Source organism: Pecten maximus, chromosome 16, assembly GCF_902652985.1.
Source record: "Pecten maximus chromosome 16, xPecMax1.1, whole genome shotgun sequence".
Taxonomy (NCBI): Eukaryota; Metazoa; Mollusca; class Bivalvia; order Pectinida; family Pectinidae; genus Pecten; species Pecten maximus.
The window spans coordinates 21,435,238-21,457,035 of NC_047030.1; the positions used below are offsets into that span (position 1 = coordinate 21,435,238).

The following is a 21,798-nucleotide window of genomic DNA, read 5'->3' on the forward strand; positions in this document are numbered from 1 at the left end:
TTAACTGTGCCACCCGACCACCTCATGTTAACTGTGCCACCTCAACCACTCAATGTTAACTGTGCCACCCGACCACTATACCAATGTTAACTGTACCACCCGACCACTCATATTAACTGTACCACCCGACCACCCATGTTAACTAAGCCACCCGACCACTCTTGTTAACTGTACCACCCGACCACCCATGTTAACTGTGCCACCAGACCACCCATGTTAACTGTGTCACACGACCGCCGATGTTAACTGTACCACCCGACCAACCATAATTTGATAATACATGAAGTAAATAGAAAATAAACACATGCTGTTGAAAATTTCTATAAATTTTATTTACAACTTATATATAACTAAAGTGCATGTACAATGATGATGTATGTTTATCATAAAACAGGTACATTTTCAGTTTTGCCACTGATAAAACTGATCTGCTAGAATCAAAACAGGCCAGTCATGTACCTTGGGAGAGGGCGAATACTTGAATATATGTCCGTGGTCACTCATTATATAAAACATCCCAATGTCAAGGTCAATGACTGAATCAATATGAAGGGTAAAAAAAACAAACAAAAAAAAAGAAAAAAAATTCTCCAGTGATTGTTGACCCAGCTGGAGAAAAACATAATCTGTCCTAGTGACTGCCTAGCTGGACAACCTGCAGGAGAAAGTAGACGATAACATTTCTCAGTGGCTGTTAATCTGCAGGAGAAAGTAGAAGATAATCCCTCCCAGTGACCAGTCACCCTGGGACAATGACCGATTCATATGATATTATTTATAAAATAATGAAATATAAGCCATCTTCTTCAAGATATTTCTTCAAAAATTCAAAGTGATGGCAAAACATTAAACATCACAGATATTTTTTTACTTATGTGATACACTTTGGTATCTTAGATAGACAAATAATTCTTATATAAACAAAAATTCTTACATAGACAAAGAATTCTTACCTACGAGATACACTATGGTGTCTTACATAGACAAAGAATTCTTAATATCTATACAATATGATATACATAGTATGTCATCAGATTTTGATTTTTATGTAACATACAAACAACTGCAGCCTCTTATCAAAACAAACTGCACCAACAATTTCCTTTATTTGTTGTTCTATTTGAAAGAAGATAAAATGATAGGAAAAGCTGAAAGGAAGCTATATAAGGTCACAACATACAACGAATCTGGAAATTCTGGACAGTAAATGTAACACGGAGATGGCCGATGTAGATTTCACAAAATTAGTTCGGCAGATCACAACAATTAGTATATATTTACACAATAAAATGTACCTTAAAAATAATGCAATTTCATAAAAACTATTATCACAGTATACCTCTGCATACTTGACTTGAAACAATTCATTTTATAACAAAAATAAAATACTTTGTTTCTCTGCTGCACAATAAAAACTAGTTTAATATGCATTTCACAATCATATTAGTATCCCCAGATCTCTTTAAATCCTAGACTACCATGAAGTATAAACTTCATCCAGCCACAATTCTGCACCATCATGAAGAGTGGAAATATTATCAATTCTCGAGGAAAAAAAAAAAAAAAAGAATTCAACAGACTGCATTACTATGGTTACTGGACCAAGGTGTACAAAAAACTGTTACATGATTGTGTTTACTGGGTAAATGACTTGTAATCATTCCATCAATTTTTTTTTTTTTTTTTTGCTTCAAGTTGTAACTATATCTAAAGCTAGTGAAGTGTTTATACAAAGTCTGCAATTGTTAAAATAAAAGGACATTTGGATGATACTGTTTACTGTTGATAATACACTCCCCAAATTCCCAATACAACACCTGAAAAACAGAATCTGGATTTTTCTCTGCCATGGCAACACAAGAACAATGTTAATAAAATTCTGATAACATTTGAGGAACAATAGTCAAAATTAAAGTCTTAGAGATATTACAGAAATTACTTATCCACCACGGTAGGTATCGGGTTAAGGAATAAGCTGTTTCTAAGACCACAATTAATGCATCTTCAGCTTATAACAGACAATAGATATTCACAGCATTTAAATACAAAGATGACAGGTACTATTGTAGAATGATCAATGATTTTTTGGTTATCAATATTGTTCAAAATTCATATTTTCAAAATTATTTAATTTTGTATTACTGAATACTTTGGAAATACTGAAAAGACTCAATACTTCTTTGTCTAATTTACATTGCTCAGTGAAAGATTCCCATAACATTTTCCTTAACTGAATACAATTATTTCAAGTTTTTCAAATCCATAAGAAAAAGAAGACAGAAAAAGACCCTTGATGATCTGTTTAGAAGTTGAGAGATAGTGTTCTATAAGAATTATGGGCAATGCAGCCATCAAATTGGTTCTCTAAGTGTTTGGTTGTAGTACAGTACACCAACCTATAGTCAGTATACTAGTTCTACACAGTGTGTGTAATCTGTCTATAAATGGTAGATCACCTTCATACCTAAAAATCATCAGTAATGTCATCACAAATGTCATCACAACATATCATCACAACATTCACACAAATCTCCCACTTCATCACAAAATCTCTTCTTTTTTTTTTCTAAGAAAAAATCTCTTGTTTCAGCCTTTTAACTTCCAGGTATCTATTTAGCCATACTGAAGTTGGCAGCCATTCTAGGTCGACGTTTTTGTTGCTGCTGCCCTGGAGATTTTGATGGTTGATTGCTTTGACGTGGAGATTTGGCAGGAGTTGTCTCCCTTGATACCTGTCCATTTAAATCTGACTTATCTGTCCGAGTGTCATGTGTAGATGATGCATGCTTCTGAGATTTATCACCAAACAAGTCCCGGGCTGTGTTGTGCTGGTCGGACCGGCTGCTATCCTTGTCCGACCTTGGACTAGTGTCCGACCTTGGACTTATATCAACTAAGAGTCCATTACTGTCTCTGCTTTCTGACTCCCGTCTCTTACTAGGTGTTTTGCGAGTGACCTAAGAGCAATATCATGATACATTACATTAGCTTATAGCAACACACCATACATGGAGTACCTAGTAGCCATGGTAACCAAGTAACAAAACACGAAGAACCTAGCAACAGCACCTGACCGCCCCAACACCATTTGAGTAAATTCTGAAACATACTTCCCCTTTGATGGAAATGGAGCTGTACACATAATTAATCCAAGCATAGAGAACAAGAGATCCCAGAGGGATCTTGGCGCCCACCATTGAATGATCTTTATAGGTTCCATGTCAGATTGATCTTTTCTCTACTTTTCCCTTCTTCTAAGTCTTACTAATCTGTGTAAATTCAGAAACAGCCCTCTAGATCTAGTACTTTTCAAACAAGGGGAACCTATATATAAAATTTAAGATTTAGCGATAATGGCTGTCTGCCGGCCATGTTGTTTTCCGATTGGTCCCAAAATGCAATACCAGGGACCAAGGGGAACCTACATATGAAATTTGAGAAAGATCCCTTCAGTACCTTCTGTACAATAGCGATAACAAACTTCAATTTTCAAAATACAAGATGGCTGCCTGTCAGCCAGGTTGTTTTCTGACTGGTCTCAAAATCCAATATGTATAACTAGACACAGAGGGCAACCTACAAATGAAATTCAGAAAGATCCTTTCAGCAATTTCTGATAAATAGCGATAACAATCTTCAATTGTCAAAATCCAAGATGGCTGCCTGTCGGCCATGTTGTTTTTCAATTGGTCTCAAAATGCAATATGCATAACTACGCACTGAGGGAAACCTACATATGAAATTTGAGAAAGATCCCTTCAGTACTTTCTGAGAAATAGCGATAACAAACTTCAATTGTCAAAATCCAAGATGACTGCCTGTCGGCCATGTTGTTTTCCGAATAGTCTCAAAATGCAATATGCATAACTAGGCACCGAGGGAAACCTACATATGAAATTTCAGAAAGATCCCTTCATAAGTATCTGAGAAATAGCGATAACAAACTTCAATTGTCAAAATCCAAGATGGCTGCCTGTCGGCCATGTTGTTTTCCAATTGGTCTCAAAACGCAATATGCATAACTAAGCACCAAGAGGAACCTTTATAAGAAATTTCAGAAAGATCCCTTCATAAGTTTCTGAGAAATAGCGATAACAAACTTCAATTGTCAAAATCCAAGATGGCTGCCTGTCGGCCATGTTGTTTTCCGATTGGTCTCAAAATGCAATATGCATAACTAGGCACCAAGGGGAATCTACATATGAAATTTCAGAAAGATCCCTTCAGTACTTTCTCAGAAATAGCGATAACAAACTTCAATTGTCAAAATCCAAGATGGCTGCCTGTCGGCCATGTTGTGTTCCGATTGGTCTCAAAATGCAATATGCATAACTAGGCACCAAGGGGAACCTACATATGAAATTTGAGAAAGATCCCTTCAGTACTTTCTCAGAAATAGCGATAACAAACTTCAATTATCAAAATCCAAGATGGCTGCCTGTCGGCCATGTTGTTTTCCGATTGGTCTCAAAATGCAATATGCATAACTAGGCACCAAGGGGAGTCTACATATGAAATTTGAGAAAGATCCCTTCAGCACTTTCTCAGAAATAGCGATAACAAACTTCAATTATCAAAATCCAAGATGGCTGCCTGTCGGCCATGTTGTTTTCCGATTGGTCTCAAAATGCATTATGCATAACTAGGCACCAAGGGAAGCCTACATATGAAATTTGAGAAAGATCCCTTCAGTACTTTCTCAGAAATAGCGATAACAAACTTCAATTATCAAAATCCAAGATGGCTGCCTGTCGGCCATGTTGTTTTTCGATTGGTCTCAAAATGCAATAAGCATAACTAGGCACCAAGGGAAGCCTACATATGAAATTTGAGAAAGATCCCTTCAGTACTTTCTCAGAAATAGCGATAACAAACTTCAATTGTCAAAATCCAAGATGGCTGCCTGTCGGCCATGTTGTTTTCCGATTGGTCTCAAAATGCAATATGCATAACTAGGCACCAAGGGGAACCCACATATGAAATTTGGGAAAGATCCCTTCAGTACTCTCTGAGGATTAGCGATAACAAGAATTGTTTACGGACGGACGGACGGAGGGACGGACGGACGGACGACGGACCACGGACGCAGGGCGATTTGAATAGCCCACCATCTGATGATGGTGGGCTAAAAATGTGCTAATATTAATTTAATTCAATTAATTCATGTCTATCAGCCAATCAGATTTTACATCATGCATAAGACATATATATCAATAATACAACCTTGTGGAGAGTAATACACCATTGCAATCAAAATATTGCATGAATTACATATAAGATATAATACAGTATGCAGTAAAACATACAAATATGATATTATAGTATTATACCCTGCTTATATTACTGATAACATCTCATCCAATAGATCAGACAACATTCCAGTACCCTGAACTTTGGAAGAAATGTTTAAAACAACACGGTCGACACCTTATGTCAGTTATCAAAACAATAAAATGCAAACTTGAAACTTAATTCTAATTTAAGAAATTTATGCCAATAAAGACAACATTGTTACAAATCATGTGACCGTTCTTTGTTATATTGAATGAGAGCATCAAAATTTTACCTGCATGGGAACAAATGGATTGGATTTTGGAGGTGAAAAATCTTTGCCCTCGGTGCCTTTGTTATCTGTTCGTTGATTGGGTGAGATTTTCTGCTGTTGTCTCTGTGCTCCTTGATATGAACTTTGATTGGTCATTTGGTTGTTGTTTCTGTTTTCTGGATACTGATTGGCTGACTGGTAATGTCCTCTGCTGTCGTGGTAGTGAGAGGGTGCCTGATGCTGCTGCTTTTGTTGATGGTATCTGTTGTCTGTATACTGATTGGCAGTTTGGTTTTGTCTCCCCTTCTGTGATTGGCTCCCACTGTAGTTTTGTGGTTGGGAATAGTGACCTCTAGGTTGTTCAATAAATTCTGGACATGAAATGAAATATTATTTTTGCATTAACTCCTTTCTTGATTATCTTTTGTTTAAATAGTGGGTACAATATAACTGATTAAATAAAAAGAATAATTCAATACATGAAACTTATTCGGTAAAATAAATAAATGTAAATCATTTTCTACAAGGAGAGTGGGGCAGGAGTAAATGAGTCGAGTGTGGGGGCAGGAGTAAATTACCAAATTCTCTCAAATGACAGGTAAAGTAAAGGTGAAAAAATGTTGAAGCATTGACAAATATTTTCTATTTTAATCTTTTTGTACCAGAAATGTAAAAGCAAATGCATTATTTATCAATAACCCTAAAAATGTATTTTACAAATTTATCAAAAATACAGTATGATTAATTATAATTCAAGCTTGATATTATAAATTAGATATGCCTCTCATCTCAAACATAAATTTAAAGTTACAGTATACCTTTGGGTGAGACAGGTTTGAAGGCCGAGTTGGGTGAGGAGAACTGAGGATGCTGCATCATCTGGGCTGGCATTCCACCAAACGCCCTCGGAGCCATCAACGGATGCATTGCTGGTGGATGCATCTACATAAATTAAACATTGGTAAATTAAATAGATTTTAAAATGTAATGACATACAAAAATTATTATCTTTAAACTGACTTTATATACATTCAATCAATATGAGGTTCAATGATCTACACCGTTCACTATTTCTTAATTGAGAAGTCTTTGTTGGAAGACTTAATGCAAACAATTTCCAACGCTGATCTATGTCAATGATGTTAATCTCAATAAATCTCAATCAACATACCACTTTTTACAAGTATATACATGCAACATATCTAATATGTTGGGTTTATTGCTTATGTTGTTGAGAAGAAATCAATCGAAAATTTTAATTTAACACTTACGACCTTAAAAGTAGGTCAAGGTAATTCATTTGAACACAATCATCCCTACATGCTACAGGCAGAAAATCCTGGTTTTTAAGAAGATCTTATTTAATGTCTTAACAGAAATTATAATTTTTTAATGAAAACAATTTGAACTGATATGAAAAGGTCAGGAATATTCTATATTTTTTGCTTGGAAATTGATCATAACAAGGGGAGACAATTCCATTACTTACCATATTGACTAGTACTACACCTGCAGCACTTTCAGCTGCCTCTTCTTTTGTCCTAGTTGTTGACCCCATGAATTTTTGACCATTTGCAACTGTTACAACACAGGTATAGGACCCAGACTGAAATCACACAAACAATATGCCTTTTTCTTAAACTACAAACTTTATTTATTTCAATTACAACAATTAAGAAATCAACTAATATTGATCACTATTATTGACCTTGAAAGAATTGTGTGAGGGGTCTTAATGTGGGAGGAAACCAGAGAAAACCTATGTGGTCAGGCAGGTGACCTTTTCAAATATCATGTAGAAAACCTTACATTTCACATACAGATGGGTAAATCATTCCCTTTTAAATTCTGTTCTCAATCTCTCAATACATACCTGGCCAAGAAAATCGTATTTAGGTTCAGGTAGACCCATCACCTTACACAATACATACCTGGCCAAGAAAATCGTATTTAGGTTCAGGTAGACCCATCACCTTACACAATACATACCTGGCCAAGAAAATTGTATTTAGGTTCAGGTAGACCCATTACCTCACACAATACATACCTGGCCAAGAAAATCATATTTAGGTTCAGGTAGACCCATTTAAAACGACACAATACATACCTGGCCAAGAAAATCGTATTTAGGTTCAGGTAGACCCATCATCTTACACAAGCCTATCAGCTCCAAGACAGGATTTCTGTAAAAAGAATAAAAAAAAGAAACCCACATAAATAATTGTAGCAAAAATTTAACTGATTTACAAGTACATGAGCCATACTTAATTTTTGATATCTACGGAACCATGGCATTGATAGTGGACAAGAATGTCACAGCATTGACAAGATTGTCAACTTTACATCCCCACAAATTTTGCTGTTCATCATGTTGGCATAAACTAAGAGAATTATTTTTACAGACAGTTTTACCAATAAAATTATCAGTAAAGTAAGTGTTTTATTGTAAATGGTCCAACGGTTACAATAAATAAATAAACACTAGAAATAGCAGGTATAGTCTGATCAATGTCTATGATGTCTGGTAAGTTTATGTAATGGAGATCTATAATACTAATGTAAATAACCGAAACACATAACAATTAGCAAATACCAATTAGCAATTATATATGTATATATAAACAATACAATATTGAGTATTCAAAATGTAAATACATTTTGTATATAATATGTCTATAAACAATTCAATCATGATTATCAACAGTAAATTAAATGTCAATAACCACTACAATCCTGAGTAACAAATGCAAATTCTATAAACAATACAATTATGAGTATATATTAAATGTAACTATGTATCTATATACAATACAATTACGAGTAAGAAAATTAATGTAAATATATATCTATATCAATTATGAGTATCAAAAGTAAATAGATGTCTATAAATAATTCAATCCAGAGTACCAAATGCAAATTCTATACAAAATGCAATTATGAGTATAAATTAAATGTCAATATGTATCTATAAACACTACAATTGAGTTAATTAACAAAATTAATGTAAATATATATCTATATCTATCATCAATTATGAGTATCAAAAGTAAATACATGTCTATAAACAATTCAATCCAGAGTACCAAATGCAAATTCTATAAACAATACAATTGTGAGTACTGTAACAAAATAAATAGTCAATATATATCTGTAAACAATACAATCAAGACTATCAACAGTAATGTAGATTTCAAAATGACAAAATCACAGAAAGGTAAATTTGTATACACAATTATTTTCTTATTACAAATTACTACAAATTAAATATCTTAACATACAGGGAAGTTTTAAATACAGCTATAACCATAAATGTCATTAATACATTTTGACATCTATGAAAGAGACTTAATACTTACTGAGAGTACCATTCCTCCTCTCGCTTAAGGCAGTGATTTGTGAGTTTGTGTGTTTTAGACAAAGTCTCACAGATTTATCAAAATTGTTGCTGGCTTAAGACATCTGTATGGGTTAAGGGGTGACAGATTATCATAATCCCGAGATTGATACACAGCATATTCATTTTAATAGCTATTGTGCTGTAGCTGTGCAGGTTTCTCTTGAGACAGTTTATATAATTACCTCCATAGCGTGATTGGTAGACTACATATTGTACTGTAGGAAAAATGACTGGAGGAAGAGGATTCTGCCGAGATCTGTATTGTACAGGTACTGTGTTGATCCACTGAATAACCTTACCAGTTTTGTTACAAATGTAACTCATTAGAGGTGGTGTGTTAGGAGTCTGGAGTCCTGTATATAGACAGTTATAAATTACCTCATAGCGGTGTAGACACATTGGTACGTAAAAGGTGGTAGAAGAGGATGCGCAGATCTGTATGACAGGTATGTTACCACGTAACTTACCAGGTTTGTTACAATGGTAACCATAGGATGGACAGGGGGGAGGGTTGGAGTCGATTTGGTATGGGGGATTGGCGAGATAGGGTTAACGGGTGAGTAGAGTAGCGCAGGGTTGTACAGGGTGACGCAAGATGACGACAGGTGGCATAGGGTAGCACAGGGTTGTACAGGGTGGCGCAAGATGATGACAGGGGGGCGTAGGGTAGCACAGGGTAGTACAGGGTGGTGCAAGATGATGACAGGGGGGCGTAGGGTAGCACAGGGTAGTACAGGGTGGTACAGGGTGGCGCAAGATGATGACAGGGTAGCACAGGGTAGTACAGGGTGGCGCAAGATGATGGGGGGGGGGGGGGTAGAGCAGGGTGCCGCAAGATGACAACGGGTGGCATATGCAAGATGGTAGGGGTACGTAGTTGTTGAAGTAAGACTCAAATTGAATTTTCTAACCACTTATAAGCAGACATGATGTGTAGTGAGTACATGTAATGTAATAGATGCAAAGATACAATAGAATGGATATGATGGATGGAATGGACCCTGGTGGAGTGAGTTCTGACTTCCAGTGGCTGCTGGTATGTGGAGTCTTGCTGTGGATTCCACCTATTAGGTGGTGCAGGTGGGCCCATCCAGCGTCCTCGTGGGAGTATCTGGAGGGATAGCAGACACATAAGTTGGATCACACTAGTGGAGCAAGGGCAAGTGAGGATATGTGTGCATAGTTTGCGGGAACCAATTTGAGTATTTTCTTGGTGTGGTATAACTTAAGAAACTTATCTTTACTGGGCGTTGTGGGACTGTAGTCTCCCATCTTGTGAACTCGGGTGGTTGTTGCGTTAAGCTTGCCGGCAGGAAGATCCATTGGAGGAGTGGATAGGGTGTCGGGTGTGGTATCCACAGAGTCCTCAGGAAATGTCTGTAATGACGGCGTGAGTAGTTGGTCAAATGTATTTCCATGCTGTTCATGGTAATGTCCAGTAAAAAATCATTAAGTGTATCATCTATGTTGTCATCCTCCTCTATATTGGTTGTGTTTTATGGAAGGTCTATCAACAATATTTGTGTCGAAGTGAGGCTCTGGAATGGTGACCTTGAGCCGAGGTCCAATTCGATCTACTTTCCTGTTGGGGATACGAAAGGAAAGGTTTCCGTGATGGTCCGTGACTGATTCTGTTGGTTCTGTATGTTTCTTCCTTTCCCTGTAAGTTGTTGTAAGGCAAGATTTCTTCGTGGCGATTCCATGTGTAGGTTGGAGTGAATAGTTGTTGCTAGTAGGCACAACATTATGATTCTATTGTGTGTTTGGGATGTATGTGTCTGTCTAGTCAGACACATTCTGATGTAGGTGTGGTTGCATATGTCACAAGTATAGGTTTCCATTAGGTGGTGTTGGATGCACAGCTACAGTACCTAGTTTTAGGTTCACAGAGTCAGCCGTTGTACTGGTATTGTAATAAGACATTGATGATTGTATAACTCCATAATGGAGATAGTGTCATTGTTGTGACGTCACATTGTGGTGGTCGTCTTGCCAGGTATTGTATGGGTAATTGGGTGTGTCTAGTGCACGTGGTGTTGTGTGATTAATTGTGGGTGTAATCATTAGAGGTGTTTTAAGTTATCAAGTCAAGGTGATGATGTGTATAAACTTTTACCCTTGTCCCTTAGTGGTGTCAGGGTGTGTAGTTGTTGTTTACAATAATATTCCAATTGTTTCCTGTTAGGGGTAGATTCCGAGGATGAGGGGTCCATACAGATGATGTCAATGATTTGGTGTTCTACATCCCGAAGTGTCTCGATTACATATTGTACTGTAGTTGTGGAGGTTTCTCCTGTGACAGATTACTACAATACTGTGATAGGTAGACTACATATTGTACTGTAGCTGTGGAGGTTTCTCCTGTGACAGATTACTACAATACTGTGATAGGTAGACTACATATTGTACTGTAGCTGTGGAGGTTTCTCCTGTGACATATTACTACAATACTGTGATTGGTAGACTACATATTGTACTGTGGAGGTTTCTCCTGTGACATATTACTACAACACTGTGATAGGTAGACTACATATTGTACTGTAGCTGTGGAGGTTTCTCCTGTGACAGATTACTACAATACTGTGATAGGTAGACTACATATTGTACTGTAGCTGTGGAGGTTTCTCCTGTGACAGATTACTACAGTACTGTCATTGGTAGACTACATATTGTACTGTGGAGGTTTCTCCTGTGACAGATTACTACAATACTGTGATAGGTAGACTACATATTGTACTGTGGAGGTTTCTCCTGTGACAGATTACTACAGTACTGTGATAGGTAGACTACATATTGTACTGTGGAGGTTTCTCCTGTGACAGATTACTACAGTACTGTCATTGGTAGACTACATATTGTACTGTGGAGGTTTCTCCTGTGACAGATTACTACAATACTGTGATAGGTAGACTACATATTGTACTGTAGCTGTGGAGGTTTCTCCTGTGACAGATTACTACAACACTGTGATAGGTAGACTACATATTGTACTGTGGAGGTTTCTCCTGTGACAGATTACTACAGTACTGTCATTGGTAGACTACATATTGTACTGTAGCTGTGGAGGTTTCTCCTGTGACAGATTACTACAACACTGTGATAGGTAGACTACATATTGTACTGTGGAGGTTTCTCCTGTGACAGATTACTACAATACTGTCATTGGTAGACTACATATTGTACTGTAGTTGTGGAGGTTTCTCCTGTGACAGATTACTATAGTACTGTGATTGGTAGACTACATATTGTACTGTGGAGGTTTCTCCTGTGACAGATTACTACAATACTGTGATAGGTAGACTACATATTGTACTGTGGAGGTTTCTCCTGTGACAGATTACAGTACTGTGATAGGTAGACTACATATTGTACTGTAGCTGTGGAGGTTTCTCCTGTGACAGATTACTACAATACTGTCATTGGTAGACTACATATTGTACTGTGGAGGTTTCTCCTGTGACAGATTACTACAATACTGTTATTGGTAGACTACGTATTGTACAGTAGCTGTGGAGGTTTCTCCTGTGACAGATTACTACAATACTGTGATTGGTAGACTACATATTGTACTGTAGCTGTGGAGGTTTCTCCTGTGACAGATTACTACAGTACTGTCATTGGTAGACTACATATTGTACTGTAGCTGTGGAGGTTTCTCCTGTGACAGATTACTACAATACTGTCATTGGTAAACTACATATTGTACTGTGGAGGTTTCTCCTGTGACAGATTACTACAATACTGTCATTGGTAGACTACATATTGTACTGAGGAGGTTTCTCCTGTGACAGATTACTACAGTACTGTCATTGGTAGACTACATATTGTACTGTGGAGGTTTCTCCTGTGACAGATTACTACGGTACTGTGATAGGTAGACTACATATTGTACTGTAGCTGTGGAGGTTTCTCCCGGACAGCTTACTACAATACTGTCATTGGTAAACTACATATTGTACTGTAGCTGTGGAGGTTTCTCCTGTGACAGATTACTACAGTACTGTGATAGGTAGACTACATATTGTACTGTAGCTGTGGAGGTTTCTCCTGTGACAGATTACTACAATACTGTGATTGGTAGACTACATATTGTACTGTAGCTGTGGAGGTTTCTCCTGTGACAGATTACTACAGTACTGTGATAGGTAGACTACATATTGTACTGTGGAGGTTTCTCCTGTGACAGATTACTACAGTACTGTGATAGGTAGACTACATATTGTACTGTAGCTGTGGAGGTTTCTCCTGTGACAGATTACTACAATACTGTGATTGGTAGACTACATATTGTACTGTAGTTGTGGAGGTTTCTCCTGTGACAGATTACTACAATACCATGATTGGTAGACTACATATTGTACTGTGGAGGTTTCTCCAGTGACGGATTACTACAATACTGTCATTGGTAGACTACATATTGTACTGAGGAGGTTTCTCCTGTGACAGATTACTACAGTACTGTCATTGGTAGACTACATATTGTACTGTGGAGGTTTCTCCTGTGACAGATTACTACGGTACTGTGATAGGTAGACTACATATTGTACTGTAGCTGTGGAGGTTTCTCCTGTGACAGATTACTACAATACTGTCATTGGTAAACTACATATTGTACTGTAGCTGTGGAGGTTTCTCCTGTGACAGATTACTACGGTACTGTGATAGGTAGACTACATATTGTACTGTGGAGGTTTCTCCAGTGACGGATTACTACAATACTGTCATTGGTAGACTACATATTGTACTGAGGAGGTTTCTCCTGTGACAGATTACTACAGTACTGTGATAGGTAGACTACATATTGTACTGTGGAGGTTTCTCCTGTGACAGATTACAATACTGTGATTGGTAGACTACATATTGCACTGTGGAGGTTTCTCCTGTGACAGATTACTACAATACTGTCATTGGTAGACTACATATTGTACTGTAGCTGTGGAGGTTTCTCCTGTGACGGATTACTACAATACTGTGATTGGTAGACTACATATTGTACTGTAGCTGTGGAGGTTTCTCCTGTGACAGATTACTACAGTACTGTGATAGGTAGACTACATATTGTACTGTGGAGGTTTCTCCTGTGACAGATTACTACAGTACTGTGATAGGTAGACTACATATTGTACTGTAGCTGTGGAGGTTTCTCCTGTGACAGATTACTAAAGTACTGTCATTGGTAGACTAAATACTGTAGCTGTGGAGGTTTCTCCTGTGACAGATTACTACAGTACTGTCATTGGTAGACTACATATTGTACTGTAGCTGTGGAGGTTTCTCCTGTGACAGATTACTACAGTACTGTCATTGGTAGACTACATATTGTACTGTAGCTGTGGAGGTTTCTCCTGTGACAGATTACTACAATACTGTGATTGGTAGACTACATATTGTATTGTGGAGGTTTCTCCTGTGACAGATTACTACAATACCATGATTGGTAGACTACATATTGTACTGTGGAGGTTTCTCCTGTGACGGATTACTACAGTACTGTCATTGGTAGACTACATATTGTACTGTGGAGGTTTCTCCTGTGACGGATTACTACAGTACTGTCATTGGTAGACTACATATTGTACTGTGGAGGTTTCTCCTGTGACAGATTACTACTAAACAATACTGTCATTGGTAGACTACATATTGTACTGTAGCTGTGGAGATTTCTCCTGTGACAGATTACTACAGTACTGTGATAGGTAGACTACATATTGTACTGTAGCTGTGGAGATTTCTCCTGTGACAGATTACTACAGTACTGTCATTGGTAGACTACATATTGTACTGTAGCTGTGGAGGTTTCTCCTGTGACAGATTACTACAGTTCTGTGATAGGTAGACTACATATTGTACTGTAGCTGTGGAGGTTTCTCCTGTGACAGATTACTACAGTACTGTGATAGGTAGACTACATATTGTACTGTAGTTGTGGGGGTTTCTCCTGTGACAGATTACTACAATACTGTCATTGGTAGACTACATATTGTACTGTTGAGGTTTCTCCTGTGACAGATTACTACAGTACTGTCATTGGTAGACTACATATTGTACTGTAGTTGTGGAGGTTTCTCCTGTGACAGATTACTACAATACTGTCATTGGTAGACTACATATTGTACTGTGGAGGTTTCTCCTGTGACAGATTACTACAGTACTGTCATTGGTAGACTACATATTGTACAGTAGCTGTGGAGGTTTCTCCTGTGACAGATTACTACAGTACTGTCATTGGTAGACTACATATTGTACTGTGGAGGTTTCTCCTGTGACAGATTACTACAATACTGTGATTGGTAGACTACATATTGTACTGTGGAGGTTTCTCCAGTGACAGATTACTACAATACTGTCATTGGTAGACTACATATTGTACTGTAGCTGTGGAGGTTTCTCCTGTGACAGATTACTACAGTACTGTCATTGGTAGACTACATATTGTACTGTGGAGGTTTCTCCTGTGACAGATAACTACGGTACTGTGATAGGTAGACTACATATTGTACTGTAGCTGTGGAGGTTTCTCCTGTGACAGATTACTAAAGTACTGTCATTGGTAGACTAAATACTGTACTGTGGAGGTTTCTCCTGTGACAGATTACTACAGTACTGTCATTGGTAGACTACATATTGTACTGTGGAGGTTTCTTCTGTGACAGATTACTGTGATAGGTAGACTACATATTGTAGTATCTGGGCTGGTTTATTATTCAACAATATATGGATACATATAATAATGTAATGACATCTTGAAAAATGAAAAATCTGACAACATTCTTGCTGATGCTTTGCATCACACATTATCCTAAAATCCCTTATTCTAATAAATATACCTACACCAATTCATCTCTTTAGTTCCTTATCCCGATACAAGTCATACATACACAAACATATAACTCTTAAGTTCATTATTCCAATAATATAAACCTTAAAATCAACATAGTTACTTATTCTGTGTACAAAATATCAATTATAACTCTTAAGTTCATAATTATGATAAATATTATTATATTAAACATAATTTTTATTTACTAGGTAAACCTAATCACCTTATTCTGATTAATAAATTATACAACACATGTACAATATCAAACCCCAAATGTCAGTTCTTTAGGCTCCTAATATATGACATAAACATATAATATACAAGTCTAGAATATAAAACCCTAAATTTTCTTATTCTGATAGATAGATAATATACAAGTCTAGAATATAAAACCCTAAACTTCTTATTCTAATAGATATATAATATACAAATAAAACTCTCAAGTTTCTTATTCTGATAAATATATAATATACAAGTCTGGGACATAAAACTCTCAAGTTTCTTATTCTGATAGATATAGAATATACAAGTCCAGGATATAAAACTCTCAAGTTTCTTATTCTGATAGATATACAATATACAAGCCTCTAATATAAAACCCTCAAGTTTCTTATTCTGATAGATATAGAATATACAAGTCTAGGATATAAAACTCTCAAGTTTCTTATTCTGATAGATACAATAAACAAGTCTAGTATATAAAACTCTCAAGTTTCTTATTCTATAATAGATATTCAATATACAAGCCTCTAATATAAAACCCTCAAGTTTCTTATTATGATAGATATAGAATATACAAGTCTAGGATATAAAACTCAAAAGTTTCTTATTCTTTTTGATATAAATTATACAAGTCTATATAAGTTTATATATAAAACCTTAATGTTTCTTATTCTCCCAATAAAAAATATATAACCCACATTTCTTAATCTGTCAGATATAGATATATAAAACTCTAGGAGGAAAAGAATATTATGAACATATGACATGTTACATTGTTATGGACTATTCCAGTAAAGTAGATATCCTATAGGAGGTTTCCAAAATAGAAATTCTATAAATGGCTGGTCCAGGATAAATATATCTTATTATATAGTATAGTTTTTATTAAATCACTTCTGTTGGTGGTCTGTTTGACAAACCTCGAGTCCTCCTGTTGGATAGATACTTTATTGGAATAAACATACATGTACATTCTTAGTGTGTATGGTCCCATCACAATGTGAACCACAGAGGTATGAATGCCACTTCTCCTTCGTGACATATCATCTTCACAATATACAAAAGTAATTATTAAGCTGAAATAGATAGTATGTCACTATCAACATAAAAAATGTCCACACTGAATGGGTTGAATAGCTTAAACTGTTAGTATTGCAGTGCCTGCTTACAGCATGGAATATACACTGCAATATTTTGTCAATTCTCTAATAATGAAAACCTAAATCAAGCAAAGTGTAGAAATTGAGGTAATCACTGTACATAGTTTTGAACGCAGGATACACTTCAACATGTAACCGTGGTAAATAGCATGTTCCACAGAGTTAATAGTTGTTCTATCATTTCCTACCTGTGTGCTGGTTTTTGATGTTGGTTGCCATGTTGATGACCTCTAAACTGTGGTGTAGTCTGAGGACCGGGGTGAGCTCCCCTTGACTGGTACTGTTGGGACTGCTGTCTAGGGCGATTAGCCATCTGAGGCAGCATGGCAGGAGGAGGTACCTGTAGTGGTGGGGGGTAGGGATGCACTAGCCCTGGGGGCAGGGATGTGTTGGGATTCGTGTAAGCCCCTGCGGATGGGTTTGACTTTGAGCTGGTTGCATGGCCGGATCCTGATGCTCCCTGTGTTCGGGGATCATTCGTATGGGAAGTTTCACCAGGGAGTGTCTCTGGTATTTTTGCATCAGCTGTTGACGGTGTATGTTTAGCAGGTTGCATGACACCTAAAACACATTAATAGGAATGTAAAAAAGATATGGAAAACATCAACACCTTTCAATACAAATTGAGCGATAAACTGCATCACACAGCGACACAATTCTGTCCTTCCTAGCTGATTGATGGAGGAAACTAAAAGTAGGTCAAAAGAAATGGGCAGATGAAATACATGTAGTTTCGTATTTAAATTGATTTTCTAAATAGTTTTCAAAATTTAGTTTCAAGAGAATGTCAAGCACATAATATAGTCTGCACCATGCCAATATTAAATTTCACATTTACTTCGATATGTTCCAAATGATGGCATTTAGTGGCAAGCTTTAATTGTAGCGTCTGTTCTTGAATGCAAATAAACTGATCTGTAAATTTTTTTTAAATGTAACATTTTAGGCATAAATCTGCAGATATTAATAAAGGTCTTGAAAGTCTTTGCCAAAGCTCATTGGAAGGCAACACTTGATCACTAGATCCATTTTTTTCAAAAACAAACGATTCTGGTCCAATCGCACGAGCTGTGGTCCAACCAGACCAACTGATAAACGAAAACCGCCCTGCAGGTCTCGCTCAGTTTGGTCTTAACATGACAAAATGAGTACAGTATTTAAAATCTTAATAAGTTTTCAGTCCATACCTTCAAATAATTCCTGAACAGACATTTGTCTTCCATAAGTTTTAGCACTGGTGGGCAGACTTGTGTTGACCTCCTGTTGTTTCACTGGGCCAGGCTCCAAAGATGCTGCCGCTGAACCAATTTTCAACATCTGTTTGATTTCAGCCTACAGAAGTACCATGAAGCATTAAGCAAATGTATAGAAAATCTGTGGGTAAAATTGGTAAATCTAAAGTTGATTAAGCATTTAAGGGTCATTCCTTCATTCGAATGCCAGATGTGTGTTGTACAATAATTTATAAGGCTTATTAATAAAAGAAGCTTACACTCATATTTATGATTAAATGTGATAGAATAACTATCATATTTGTACAGAAAATCCGCAAAACTCTGCTGCTCTGCATCTGCACAGGAATATTCAGCCACGCCTCCTAGGGTTTTCCTAGAGTTTCACTACGGTTTTCCTAGTCTAATAATTAATGGTTTTCCTAGAGTTTTCCTAGGGTTTTTATAGAGTTTTCCGAGGATTTTCCTAAAGTTTTCCTAGGGTTTTTATAGAGTTTTCCGAGGATTTTCCTAAAGTTTTCCGAGGATGTTCCTAAAGTTTTCCTAGGGTTTTCCTAGTCTTATAGTTTTCCTATGGTTTTCCTATAGTTTTCCTAGGGTTTCCATGTGATTTTTATCCAGGTATCTAGGTTATAGTGCCAATTATTCATTAATATCTAATTTATTTCTCTTCCCTGCCATCCTTTTTAACCATCTAAAAATCACATCTTTTCTAAATTTGAAAATCAACCAACTTGAGTTGGATAAACATGATAAACAACGGTCACCTGTTGGGAAACCTCTATTTCTATAACAACCCCAAAGATATGAAAACTGAACCAAACACACAACTCACGTCAGCATCATGGACTGGACTTTTGCTACGGACAACTATAGATCCATCCTCCATCGCCATTGTGGAATCTGTACTGGCTATCTCAAGAGCTTTAATCATGGTACTGAGCTGGTCATTATCTACACTGTGCTGTAGTTTATTGGCCTGGTTAAACAGGCTCTCCACAGTCAGTTTGGTCTCCCCATTGTCTCGGGCCACTGGTGACTGACCACTGTCTGTAGAAAGCACAGAGGGCTTCGGAAGTTTGTCCAATGCAGCTGCAGCCACACTTAAGGATGTTTCCGGTTGATCCAAGTTCCCAGAGGATTTTAACTCCTGCCACATGTTAAGGAAATCAGAGTTCTGAGGTTCTACAAAAGCCTGTTCAAACAGAAAATATACAAATGTATCACATTGCTATCCAAGTTCAATCAACAATGATTTATATAATGTAAAAGTTAAAGAAATGTTAGTGTGGCATAGCCTGTCTTTAAACTTTACTTTATTTAAACATAATTTCTGTTTTTTTAAAGACTCCAGAATATATACAATTTAATATACTTTCAACAATTTCTGTTTCAATGCGTATCCTATAATGACATTCAAATTTTCAAAATATCAACATATCCCAGAGGGATCTACTTTTGGCCTCTTTTCCTTCTTTCTCTTAATCATGTGATTTTGGAGAACTTACTATGAAATTTCAGAAAGATCTAAGAAAAACTTTCTCGGAAATAACAAACTCTTAAAACCAAGATGGTTGAATGTTAGTTTTTTTTTGTTTCTCCAATCAGTCTTAAAATTGTGCATACACAAAATGGAATCTGAAGATCAATTGAAAATCAACTGTATTAACTTAAAGGGAACCTACACATCAAGTTTGAGAAATAGACTTCCAAGTGGAAATAGTGATAACATTTCAACTGTTAAATTACAAGATGGCCACCAGCTGTCAGCCATTTTGTTTTTGCAATCAGACTCAAAATTGAAAGGGCACAACCAGGACCAAGGTAAGTCTACAAGTATTTCTCAAGAAATAGCAAAACTTCAACTGTCAAAATCCAAGATGGCCATCTGTTGGCTATTTTGTTTTCACATCATCCTCAAAATTAAAAGGCACCAACTGAAGTCTAAGAAATATCCTTCCAGTACTTCTCAAAAAATAGTGATAACAGGGATTGATTATGTACAGATGGACAGACAGACAATGGACCACAGATGAAGGGTGATTTGAAAACCCCACCATCTGAAGAATGCTGGCCTGAAAACAAACATATCAGTTTCATTTAAATGTTGGTCATTCAATATAATTCTTATGAAATCTGACAGTGTACCTTTCCTGTTTGACCTTTGACCCCGTCCCGCTTGCCAGGTGTGGGTTTTCCTGACTGTGTGACCTTCGGAGTGACAAACTTCGGAGAAGCTGCCCCACCCTCTGTGTTAAAGCTTTTCCAGTGTAGATCTGACTGTTGAGATGACGATTCCACCTGTCACAATAAATACATATATTTGTGTTTTGTTAATTCAGGAAATAAATATAGTGGAAGGCATATTTTTGTGATCGACCATTACCATAGAGACAAATCATTACCAAATTATTATAATATTGCTTACATATAGAGGATCTTACATTGGTGTCATTTTATTGAATGAGTCCAAAAATTTGATATGGCAGGACTATTTATTAAATGACGAGTTTAATAAACTTCAAATTGCATTGGCATGAATGTGAGATTTTATTTATCACACAACTCAAATTAAGGAGAGTCTCACATTCATTTCCCTATGATAAAAACAAACAAAATGACTTACTAAACATTTTTTAAATCAATATTGACTGCAATGAAAAAAGTTATTTTCTTCTTTAGAATTAATCAAAAATATATAATATGAAATAAAGAATTTATTAAAAAAAAATTGATTAAATCAATATAAACATCTACGCATTAATAATATATTTCAAAATCTATATCAAGCAACTACAATAATTGTGAAGTTCCATACAAAGTTTTGCAAGAAAAGAAATCTATTGGGTATCCTATTAGTAAATAGTTAGCACTAGACATGATTGTTGCTCTTATCTTATCACGAAAATGATTTAAATGCTACGTGTTAGGTCAAACACTCACACTGACCTGTGATTGCTGGCTGTTGTCTTTACTGCCTTCTCTCCTGTAATTGCCCTGCCGAGGAGAACTGCCTTCTCTCCTGTAATTGCCCTGCCGAGGGGAACTTTCTCTATAGTCTTTAGAATCATTTCTCGCTCTCCAGTTGCTATCCTGCTCTGCACGTGAGTTCTGATACTGTTTCTCTCCCTTTGTAAAGGATCGATTGTCATTGTAATTTCCCTGGTTGCTATAGCGATTGTCACTTCTACTTCCCTGACTAGCTGCTGCATAAGACATATTGTTTGATCTGGACTGAGTACCAAAATTCTGTTGCTTGTTGTTATAACCCTGCTGATTGGCTGAGCTGTTGTGATATTTGTTAAGTGCCTGTTGATTGGCTGCTGCCTTGCCTGTCTTTTTCTCATTCTTCCTTATTCCATGAGTTAAGTTAACTAGTCCTGACTTGGGCATTCTGTAGCCTTTACCTGGCGAGCACCTGG

General features: G+C 36.7%; 1 protein-coding gene across 3 annotated transcripts in view; it reads right to left on the reverse strand.

Moving 5' to 3' along the window:
• Positions 1–310: 310 nt before the first annotated feature.
• The window catches only part of LOC117344527 (5'-3' exoribonuclease 1-like), a 51,684-nt gene continuing 30,196 nt past the window's right edge, over positions 311–21,798 (reverse strand). For 2 of the 3 annotated variants that reach the window (XM_033907297.1, XM_033907295.1), the window contains 10 exons: positions 21,326–21,794; positions 20,525–20,677; positions 19,212–19,571; positions 18,332–18,476; positions 17,333–17,705; positions 7,653–7,728; positions 7,035–7,151; positions 6,364–6,487; positions 5,567–5,916; positions 311–2,957 (listed from right to left, as the gene is read on the reverse strand). In XM_033907297.1, the coding sequence (XP_033763188.1) occupies positions 2,610–2,957; positions 5,567–5,916; positions 6,364–6,487; positions 7,035–7,151; positions 7,653–7,728; positions 17,333–17,705; positions 18,332–18,476; positions 19,212–19,571; positions 20,525–20,677; positions 21,326–21,794 (2,515 nt within the window). In that variant the 3' untranslated portion in view covers positions 311–2,609. The remainder of the gene's footprint in view (positions 2,958–5,566; positions 5,917–6,363; positions 6,488–7,034; positions 7,152–7,652; positions 7,729–17,332; positions 17,706–18,331; positions 18,477–19,211; positions 19,572–20,524; positions 20,678–21,325; positions 21,795–21,798) is intronic. The other variant, XM_033907296.1, reaches the window with a different exon arrangement.